This window comes from Meleagris gallopavo, chromosome 17 (assembly GCF_905368555.1).
Source record: "Meleagris gallopavo chromosome 17, MGAL_WU_HG_1.1, whole genome shotgun sequence".
Classification (NCBI taxonomy): Eukaryota; Metazoa; Chordata; class Aves; order Galliformes; family Phasianidae; genus Meleagris; species Meleagris gallopavo.
Window position 1 is genome coordinate 8945721 of NC_139420.1, and position 11350 is coordinate 8957070.

Below are 11350 nucleotides of genomic sequence, written 5' to 3' on the forward strand. Positions count from 1 at the left end.
CGCCACCGAGCGGCGGAGTGGGCGGGGCTCCGGGACGGAGCAGAGCCGGGGGCGGAGCCATCGTAACGGCCGTGCCGCGCGAGGGAGGGGGCAGCGGGCCCGGATGAGGAAGTGATGTGAGCGGGCCGCGGAGCGGCGAGGAGCGGGGCGGCCGCGGGTAACGGCGGCGGGGAGTGGCGGGGAGTGGCGGGACGGGCGGCGGTCGGCGGTCGGCGGTCGTGCTTCGCCGGGTGGGGCCGCCTCGTCCCGCTGCGCGGGGCTGCAGAGGCCTGGGAGGCGCCGGGCCGCGCGTCGAACAAAGCCGCGCCTGGAGCGCGCCGTGCGGCTGCCGCGGCTCCGGGAGCGCCGGGTCAGGTCGGGCCCTCGCTGCTGGGGGCGGCCCGGTGCCGGCGGTGCGTCGCGTCCCGTCCCGCCGCGGTGCGGGGCTCCGGGCGGAGCGCCCCTGAGGGTTGGAAGAGCCGCGGGATTGTGGCTTTGTGACAGCTAAAAGCTTCGGAAAGTGACAGGAGGGAAAAGGATGCTTCGAGTTAGCCGGGAAATAGAGCGTGCTGCGAGCACCAGGTGCGCTGCGGCTCTTTCGGGGTTCCCTGGCAGTTGGAGCTGTAGAAGTGTGGCTCAGCAGTGCTGGTCTCTGTTAAGGAAGCTTTGGCCTGGGTGCCCAAATAGTTCTCAGCCCCGTTCTGAAGTTAGAGGGTCACAGAGCCGTGGCGGCGTTGGATCGGAGGGCATCTTACAGCCCCAAACCCCACCGGGTGCTGCTGCCCCCAGCTAGGGCTGCCGTGGCATCAGGCACCTCCAGGGAAGGGGCACCCACAGCTCTTCTTTTCCAGGGTTTCACCTCCCCGAGTGAAGAATTTTCACCTAATATCCAACCTAAATCTCCTCGCTTAGTTTAAAGCCGTTCTCCCTTGTCCTGTTGCTGTCAGATGGAGTAAAAACTCGGTCCTCCCGTTTATAAGCGCCCCTCGAATACAGAAAGGCACTGCAGTGAAGTCTCCCTGGAGCCTTCTCTTCTCCAAGCTAAGCAAACTTCTACAGCTTTTCTGCATAGGAAAGGTGCTCCAGCTCTCTGAGCATCTTTGAACCTTGAACAGTAAAGCTTTCCTTTTGTTCTTGAGATTACTCCTATCTCTGTTGATTTAACGTTTCTTTTATTTTTAGGGTAAACTGTGAAAGACAGTGGGCCTCCAGCTGCCCCCATGCTCTCATCTGGAGTGGAATGTCTCCTTGACTCCTCTGCCTGTACTGGCACTGAGGACCTGCACAAGGGGCTCAGCATCCCCGGCGGCCTTATGGCTGTGTCTGAGCCCGGTGCTGGATTAGATGCAGAGCCTGATCTGTCCACACCTGAGCTGGCACACAGTAGTGAGCTGTCATCAGAGCACCACAGGACTTTGGAGGCAAAAGGCTTTGGTGAGGAGGCAGCGCGACTGGATGATGTGGTCAGAGAGGTTCATTGGGAGTCAGCAGAACCGCTTACCAAAGAATTACTACGCAATGGAGGTGCTGAAAAGGATGAAGAAAACAAACAAACTCGCAGGAAAGAAGACTGTTCTAGTGGAGAATACCAGCAAGGAGATAAAGAGGCACAAGATACTGAAGAGGGCCACGCTGAATGCTGTGCTCTAAAACCTGGGGAAAAATGGTTAAAACAAGTAAGCAAATTAGGAAAAAAAACATATCTGTGTGATATTTGGAAATTAAGGTTGCCACAACAACACACAGGATTTTGTCCATCTGATTTTCTACTTATTTGTGACTTCAGTCATGTGTGTCATTACAGAGATTATCACAGGTCCACTGAAAAACTGAGTATATTTGAGTAGACCAGTGGTGTTTTAAAAAAACCAACGTTTTTTTAAGTACCAATGGAATGGTAAGAGGCAGGTATGTAACAGAGGAAAGACTAAAACTGACTAGTGGCTAAAAAGGAGAAAGAAACAACTGAGAAAGCTCTTAGGTCAATATCTGTGTTCTGTGGATACAGCCCATTTTACAAGTATCATCTGTAGTCAAAGTACTAACTGCTAAATAACAGCTATTTCAGTCTGATAATTGTATTTTAATGCTACAGGAGACTTCAGCTTAGCATTTCAGTTTTACTCTGAAAATGAAGATTCTTCTTCATTTTTGGAATTCTCATTTGTAACAAAGTAAGAGTTAATGAACTGTTAGTGTTCCCTTTCAAATAAGGAGCTCACAAGGTCGTGGTTTATTTTTCCTCCTCTCTAGCAAAGGCTGATGATAAAAATGTTGTTTTTAGGCAAAGACATGCTGAAAAACGTGCCAAATAGTTTACTAACAACTGAAGAGTTGCAAAACTCTTTATTAAAAAGTCAAGATTTTTTAGTTCCTGTTGATTGTTTTTCTGTAGTTTGCAAACAGAGTTTTTACATATAGAACAGGGGAGGAAAAAAATGTATTCTGACTAAACATACACCAGCCTTAGAACTATCTGGATAAGTTGCATGGTTTACAGTGTTGCATAATAGCAAAATATTTTGTCATTTTGAATATATGTATTTTCCTTTTTGATATCTGTTTGATTTATTTGAAGAGTTATGAAAATAATTAGTTTTTCCATAGTCGTGTTTCCAAGACGAACTCATGTACTTCAAATATTGAGATGGTTTATTGGATTGGGTTGGGATTTTTTTTTAATTTTTTTTTTTTCTTCAAAGTAGACCTATGTCACTTGTTCTGGGTATATGTGATTTTGAGCCAAGGGAGGAAATGGTAAAAGGCAAGTTCTAGTAAATAACAGGGAAGACATGCATCTTACCAAAAGCATACAGTAACGGCCTGGGAATGTGAGGGAGGCTTGGAGACTTGATTATTCCTCTGATTCATATTTGCAACAATTTCCATTTAAACTACCTACATTTTAGCTGCTTGCATGGGAATACTTTTCTGCTGCTAAATACAACAGTACTTTACAATGCTAAATACTTCTTCATCACTATTCAGTGCTGAGCTGCTGTTGATTGATAGGGCCAGAAAGGAATGGCAAGTGCCTGTGTGAATACCTCTAGAAGGGCTTATATGTTCTGAGGTTTGTCCTTCTCAGACAGAGCTAACCTAGATGAGCAGGTACAGTCCCTGAAATGTTTCAGAAAATTGATCGATATCCACTTCTATTTTTGTCATGTTTCAGGAGGATCCTCATCTAAACAAGCATGAGGTAAATTCTTCAGCAAGCTGTTGTGCTGAAATAGCAGGATTTCTGAAGAGCAAAGGTGCATATCTGTGGTGTGTTGTGTGTTGTCTGCCTCTGCTTTTCTCTCAGACTCCTTTTTGTTGATTTAAAATTGAGTAATTGTAAGATGGCTCACTGAATTTGTTCTACAGTAGAAACTATTACTCTGCATTGTTCAAACAATATAAAAGTTTCATCCTTCACTTTTTCACAATAGCCTGTATGCTCTTCTAAAGACTTTTTACAAAAAAGATGTGTTTTAGTTATTTTGCTGGAATATTTATTTACCCCAAACCAGAAGTTCTTGCTAGTAGCAGGCATTTTGCATTTCCTTATTCTTCAGAGCTGGTTTACATGACAATGGCAATAACAAAGATGTAAAAATATGACTCATCCATTTTCTAATTTTTAGAAAACTAAAAGTCCAAAATTCAAAGAAAGAATATAGTAAAACTCATCCTCTATGAGTTTCATTATGAGTTGTAATTTTTCTAGCTCCAAATGATTTTGTCACTTGGCCTACAGCTAGTAATTATTTTTTTTCTCTCATGCCTTCATGTTGATGAGGAAACCATAGAATCGTAGAATTGTTTGAGTTAGAAGGGACTCCCAGAGGTCATCCTGTCCAACTTCCCTGTCTTAATTTGCTATAATATTACTTTTTAATAATACCATCTTGTCTTGATCCTTAGGAAGTATGAAAATGATGTGCAGAAATATGAGTGCATATGTAAAGTTTTGAATATAAGGATATTGAACAGCAACTCTCATTTTTGAACTTTGTCATTCTCTTCATGACTTTACAAAAATTTATTAACAATCCAAATTGTTTGGACAGAATGAGATACGGGTTGTCCTCCTGTAGGTTACTTATGACAAAAATGCCTTCGAGGAAGAAGAAACGAAAATGGCAATTCAATGCCATGTTTCTAGAATACGACAGATAAAGTATCCAGCTATGTTGAGCTTTGATGTAACAAATAAATATTATGATGGACCAAGACTTCAAATGTATTGAGTTACAGGACCTGTATTGCTTCTGGTTCGTTATCAAAGGAATCTGAAAAATACAGGGATATCTGCTGCTCACATGAAATGTCTTTACTAAAAAGGACTAATTTGTTACATTAGGTTTGTGATGGAGTTGCATGTTTGCTTTTTTTAATGGTTTGTATTAGAATTGCTAGCTTCAATTCTCACTTCTTCAGAAGCTTTGATAACCAAGACAGACCATACACAGTAGTGTGTATATCACCAAGAGAAACATAGTAAGCTAATTGCCTTCCAAATGTATTATATGGTACTGATTTGCTTTATTTTTCTTGTGCAGGAGAAAACCAAGCAAATGTTCAGGCGACAGCTGAAACTCTCCCAAAGCTTACTGAAGAAGCACAAGGTATGAAGGCTGATGGGACTAGAATATTTAGTAAAGCAGGATACCAGAATGGCAGTGTGAGTAAAGGTCTTCTACCTGAGAGCGATGAATGCCCAGATGTAGACACGGTCATGGCTAGACCTGGGGTTTCAGAAACCACCAGGCTAGATTTCATAGAGCCTTTAAAAGTTACGGACGTTGAATCAACAACAGAACACTCACAAGAAAAAAGTGAATATAATGGGTTGAAAGCCCATGCTGACATCACATTGAGAACAGGGGGCAATGTTGTATCTATTTTGGAGACTACAGAAGAAAAGTTACCTAGACAAAATCTCGTTAATGAATTCAATACATCACTTGATAGTTGTCACACTTATCATCACAATGAAGAAAACAATACTTGTGACCTCTGTACCGTTTTTCCACCTAAACATAATGAACCTGTTAGGTTATCATCAGTAGGAAGTTGTAGAATGCTCTCCATAAAAAGTTCTGAAGTTATGTGTTCGGTTGTGGAAAGTGTCTGTTATCTGGACTTTAGAAATGTGTCGCTAGACAACAACAGTACTGCAATCCATGGAATTATCAATGAAACCTCAAAAAAGCATCTTCTTGAAAGCATGACAAGTCAGACTAATTATGATCACAGAACTGGATTTGTAAAGAACTGCACCTCCAAGTCTATGCCTGTAGAGCATTTCTCAGTGCTAAGTAAGAAAGAATTATCTAGTGATAAAACTGGTGATGGGGAAACAAATGATAGTACAAGTAAATCATACATCTCTGAATTTGAAGAGGCTGCTGAAATCCAGAGAGAAATTGCTGTGGGAGGTAACATTGAAGCTCAAGAGAGTGCTGATTTTGAGTGCTGTCATCCTTCAGTTTTCAATTCTATTGCTTCATCTTCTGAGGAGTTCTCAAAAGAAAAATTAGAAACTATTCCATCAAAAGCCAGTAAGTGGAAAAAGGACCAGTTGCAATTTTCTGTAAGTGATCTGTGCAAGGATGATTTAAAAGAAAGTGTCCTGTTGAAGGAAACAAATAGTACTGCTTCCCACGAAATTGTACAGACAGATGTAGGGATTTATAAGGCCTACAGTAAAATTTCTTTTCCCAATAGGCATGACTGTCAGGATCTTTCTGCCAAGCTAGAAGATGATTCACCTGAGGTACAACTGTTTAAACAGGAATCTGAGAGTAATACAGTGTTAGAGTTTTCTGACAAAGAAACTGATTTGATTTATACACTAAATGTAATTCTACCTCCTCTTGCACAAAAATCAAGAGAGCCTCACTGTGATGAGTGTCTGTTTTGTACTGCTAATGAAGCTGCAAGCAAGGACAAGGTTCAGGATAATCTATCTGGAAAAGAATTGTTTGGTTCTTCTGGGACATCAGAGGAACAAGTTGCTGAATTTGTGCTGCATAAAGACAAATTCATGTCCTCAATAAATCCCAAGACTTCTGATGAATCCAGTATGACAGGCAGCATTTCCCAGAAGAACAGGAAATCTTCAGAAGGGAAGGTAGACAGTGTAGAAAATGAACATAGCAACACATGGAAATGTAGTAATCGGACTTTAAAAGACCAGCATACAGCTGCCACTACTTCAAGTATCTTATCAAGTAGTACACCTGTAGGTGATGCTGTCCTGAACAGTAATTTTTTTAAGGCTGATATTGAGATGAAGATTGAAAATGATAGTTTGGAAGGAGAAGTTTCAGTTGGATGTAATAGTAAAAAGACAATCACTTTTCTGGAAGAACGTTGCCCTTTGTCATGTAGATCTCTTCCCTATCAAGATGACTGGGGCAATAGATGTGTAGCTCTGCATGGGATAAATGATATTTCCACAGAAAAAAGCATGTTTTGCCTAACTTATGATGCAGAGGAACCTCCTGCTATCTTAGTAGGAGATGAGATTTCAAATAGGAATATGAAATCTGAAAATGTGAAACAATTTGATCTTTGTAAATTAACAGATTGCAGTGAAATTATTTGTGACAAAGATGAGGCAAAAAAACAATTTAGCGTGTGTGCTGTCCATACAGATGAATTTGATAAAATAACAACTGTGAATTCTCCAAAAGTTCCTGAAGGGAATTGGAGAAGTGAGACTGGTAAACAGCTATTACTCAGAAATTTGAAGAAAAAAAATTGTGTTCATAATTTTGAATTTTGCAACTCTCCATTACTGCTGAAGATGAGAGAACTAGGCACATCTGGGAAGAAAGGAATGTCATCACTCACAGCTAGTTCTCCTGAGTACAGCTTTTCTATCTGTGGTGCATGTCCACTGCTCAACAATATGAATATGCAAACAAGACATGCTATTCAAAAAGAAATGACCATTTCTCCAAAGGAAAATCAGTTTCTTGCTCATCAGAGTGAGTTCTGTGGCCTGGTTCCTGGCAAAAAGCAACATGTAGAAAACTTAAACAGAGAACCAAATATTGGCTTACAGTATATTGCTACTTCTGCAGAGGAAGCTAAACTGTCAATCAGTTCTAGCCAACATGAAGAGATACTGTTAAAAAAAGGTGATGACCTGACTCTGTTAGTTCATAAACATGTAAGAGAAGATGGTTTTCAAACAACTTTAAAAGAGAATGCAGTGGATTTTGAGTCTTCAAGTGGTTTAACAAAGGCAGACTACTCAGGATGCATGGGTTTTGTCGGTGATGTAAGTCAAGAGAAGATGACAAAACTAAAAGAAAGTGAGAACGGCTGTGGAAGAGCAGATAAAGGAACTCATGAAGAAGGCCTTCCTGATAGCAAATCACAGTATTCACAGCATGCTTTGTCCATCAAATCTGTGAAAGACAAAGTACAGCTAGTATTTTCAGGAAATACAAGGAAGCGATCCTTGGCAAAGATGAAGTGGTTAACTGGGGACCAAGCAGTTAATGTCTCATTTTTGCCCTTCTCATCAATTCATGGGAGTCTGTTTTATAAGCCAGAAAAAATGCATGTACTTTCAGAGATGGAAAACAAAAATCTGAGAATAAAATCTATCTCAAATAACTCTCGCTCACAGTTAATGCTGGAGCCTGGTAAAGAAACTGATGCTAACAAGGATGTGGGTCCATCCTGTTTTGTGAAGTTTAACATCCAGGATTCTTCTAATGAGACTCATGGGGATTCAGAAACGCCATCAGCTCTGAACTTAGCTAACTCATTGCCTCAGAAAGAAGAGCTATTTGTGTCATCTGAGAATACAGACATAGGTAATAGTGATTCATCTTCAGATAAAATTTGTTGCAAAGGATCTTCAGTGACAAAACCTCTTTCTGTAACAATGTACGTTAAGAGAGAAGCCAGCAATACTGAAATATCATCCTTAGAGGATGAAAAGGCAACTAGCTCTCTGAAAGGTGCAAGAAGTTTGAGTGTTTGTGCATGCAACAAAGAAAGGCAGAGAGATGAGAGGCATGGTGTGCTAACTGCAAAAGTCATGGATGTGGCCTTACCAAAAAGTGGTGATTTTGGAGAGAAGTTGAAGAATGCATGTACAGAAGAGAAAATGGAAAGAGAAGTGTCTCATAAAAAAAAGCTGCCCATACATTCCTTACTTGATGGAGAAGATTGCTTATGGGCCTCATTAGAAGGTTTAAAAGAGTCTAGTAGCAAAACAGTTACTCTCAGTACTGAGAACTATGAAAAAGGTTTTGAAGAACTCCCAAGACCTGACCTAAACAGTCTTTCAAAGGAAGGGAACACTACAAAGCTTACAAGCTCCACTGATACCAGTTTACTTTCAGAAGCTGTTCAAGACTATCAAACTGCAGATGCATCTGATACAGAAACTCTACCAGAATTCAAATATAATGAAATGAACATGTTATCAAATGGTTGTAAAGAATCATTACCAAATTATGTAGTTCAGTGTGAAGTATGTGTGCCTTACAAATTAAATGCACAAAGCAAAGATAATGCAAAGGAAATGACAGGATGTCAAGACACTATACCAGCTCATTCAGTTTCCATGGAAAATGAGACTTCAGCTTCTGTGAGACTTGAGAAAGTAGAGAAATGTCAGGCACGTAAACGAAAGAAAAAGTATGAGGAGGTGAAAGTGCCCAGGTCAGACAAGGCAAAACAAGAAAAAAAGGCAGCATATAAAGTGAAAACAAAAGTTGCAGTGCATCCAAGCATATTGGACAGTTCTGAACTTTTATGCAGTTCTTCAAATGAGTTGGTGATGTCAAGAAATACAAAGTTTGAAAGTCCTTTGAAGGAAGTTTTTGCTGTTAGAAGCAGTGAAAAGAAACTGTGTAGCACTTTACAAGAAATCAAAAGGCCAAAGATTACCACTGATACTATTAGTTCATGTTTTTTAAAGACTCAGGATTCAGAAATGGAAAACCTGAACCTTAAGGCAGGTTATAATGGAATTCTTGGTGCCTTTGGAACTAGAAATAAACTAAGAGGACCTCTTCCATTAAAAATACAGCCTGGAAGAACATGCAAAAAAGTTCCCACGTCATATCAACTAGAAACTGTAAGAAAAATTAAAAAAGCTAAAAGTTCAACTCTTTTGGGGCCTCCCTCAGAAATGCCCCCTAAACAGGAAAACACAGTCCTCAAATCTTTGTACTTTGCCTATAAATCACCAACAGTGAAGAAGGAAATAACCATGAGATCTGTCCATATGCCGAGGCAGAAAGCCAAGAGGTGCAGTTTGCTGAGCAGCTTGAAATTCAGAAAATGTACCAAAGAACCAGCGTTACTGAGCAAGCTGTCTGCAATAGCCAGCAAATTACTGGTACCTGCCACCAGCATCCATAGCTTGGAATCTCTGCCGTATTCTTCTGAAATTCTTCCCGTGGCTGCAAGGCACAGCCAGCGTAGATCTAAAAATCTATTGGAAGCTTTCTCTTGCATTAACAGGAACTTACACTCACGCTGGGCTGACAGTTGGTGTACCAAGATGTTCAGCTTTCAATCTTTGGCACTTTATTCAACGAGATCTACCAAAATACCTTCTTTAGATTTGAGCAACAATTCTCCATCTTCTTTCTTGGATACCCCAGTGTTCCCTATTTCTTTTCACATAACATTGGACTCCAGTCCTGTGACAGACCTCACATGGACTACATCTCAGCATTCTGTACATCATAAACTGGTTTTGGAAGAAATGCCTGCACCATCTTCCAAGTGGACTTTCCTCCTTTCTCAGAGCTGTTCGGATTCAGCAGCAATCAAAGAAGATTCCAGTCAAGATCACGAGCTGCATTCCCCTCTCTCTGTAACAACCCCAGAGGTTGTTGCACTTCATCCTGACCATGGAAGAAATGCCATAGCTGAAAGAACAGGAAGTTGCTCCATGCTTGGCCTTCATACAGTGTTAGCACTTTCTTCACCTGGATGTTACAGGATTTGGACAAGAAGAAGAAACTTAACCAGTCATATTCCTACCATCCAGAGACTATTTATATCCCAATTTACCCAGGGTTTGAAAGGGGGATCTAATGTATCAGATGACCTGGTCTCTTCCCTGCCGTACTCCTTGGGCAGGGCACTATCCATATGGAGTCAGCATGGTCCTTCTGCCTGTCCCTCCGAAATCACTCCTCTTCATTCCAGTCACTGCAAGTGGCAGCCAAGTGTGGGCATCGAGAACAGGTAAAACTCATCAACTTATTTCTGAGAATAAATATGTGTAGGTATGTTCTTGTTTCTTTTTTGGGGAAGTGAGGGTGATAGAAGCTTGTGTTGCAGGATCAGTTTCCTCCATTTCAAATCTACATGTTCTGCTCCAAAAATGGCTTATTGTGGAAGATTCTTACCTACAGAACAGTCTGTTAGCTGAATTTAAATATATTTGCCTTCGCTTCTTTAATGCTATCCTCTTTTGGCAGAATGGCTAACTCTATTTTCTTCTCCCATGCAAAATAAACACACCATGCATCAGAATATATAATGCAGAAAGGTGAGCTACTACAGTAGGTCTATTCAGAGTGACTGCAGAACAACTGGATTTCTGAGGTAGGAGAGTTTTTTTCAGAGGTCTGAAAAAGTTCAAGTTTCACTTGAACCACTGTAAAATATTCAATATCAGATTAGGAAGAATCCTAATTGGGGTGGGGAGGGAATTCAGTTAAATCTATAATTGTATTCCATGACTGTTCTGTGCTAATTGAAACCTCTTTATGTCTACTGTGCCTTTTGATAGCGTGTGCCAGATGTACTGAATTGTTGGCACATGCAACCCTAGTTCCATTTCAGGCTGGTAAGGAATTTTGGTATGTCTGTCCTTCTCAAGTGGGAAGAGCACTGATGTCTACTTTGCATATTTCACTTAATTTTCCTACCTGCATTTGAAATCTTTTTGCTGAGAAACAGAATAAAAGAAGAGGTTCCTAGTGCTGGTGTGAGATTCTTGCATGCTCTTGTGCAAACTTTTCACCTGTTGTATCTCCGTTACTGCTACCTGAGACACAGGACAGTTTAGTCCCCAATCTTGCAGTCTTGAGATTCCTGGACAGACTGTAAGTTCATAAATCTGTTTCGTTAAGTCTTGCGTTTAATGTGGCAGTCTGTAGAGAACTGCTGAATTTGACTTATTATAATTAGTGCTACATTTTACTTTGTGTAAGTGGAGAAAATACCTATAAGTTGATCACTTGCTAGTATAAATTCTCAAGTCTACTAGAAAGGTTTGAGTGAGAATATGAAATAACTGCTCAGTTTTGTGAGTTCTCTGCACTAAAAGACAGAATTTGAATAGTCATACAGAGACAACTTTGCAGCATGTTTTATAAGGCCTGGTTTC

At 40.8% G+C, this 11350-nt stretch overlaps 1 protein-coding gene across 1 annotated transcript in view; it reads left to right on the plus strand.

Annotated features, from left to right (window-relative positions):
* PRR14L (proline rich 14 like) overlaps positions 1-11350 on the plus strand; it is a 19271-nt gene continuing 7921 nt past the window's right edge. Inside the window, exons 1-4 of the mRNA XM_085238185.1 lie at positions 1-157; positions 1162-1655; positions 3155-3236; positions 4527-10200. Coding sequence (XP_085094311.1) covers positions 1200-1655; positions 3155-3236; positions 4527-10200 — 6212 coding nt within the window. The 5' untranslated portion in view covers positions 1-157; positions 1162-1199. The remainder of the gene's footprint in view (positions 158-1161; positions 1656-3154; positions 3237-4526; positions 10201-11350) is intronic.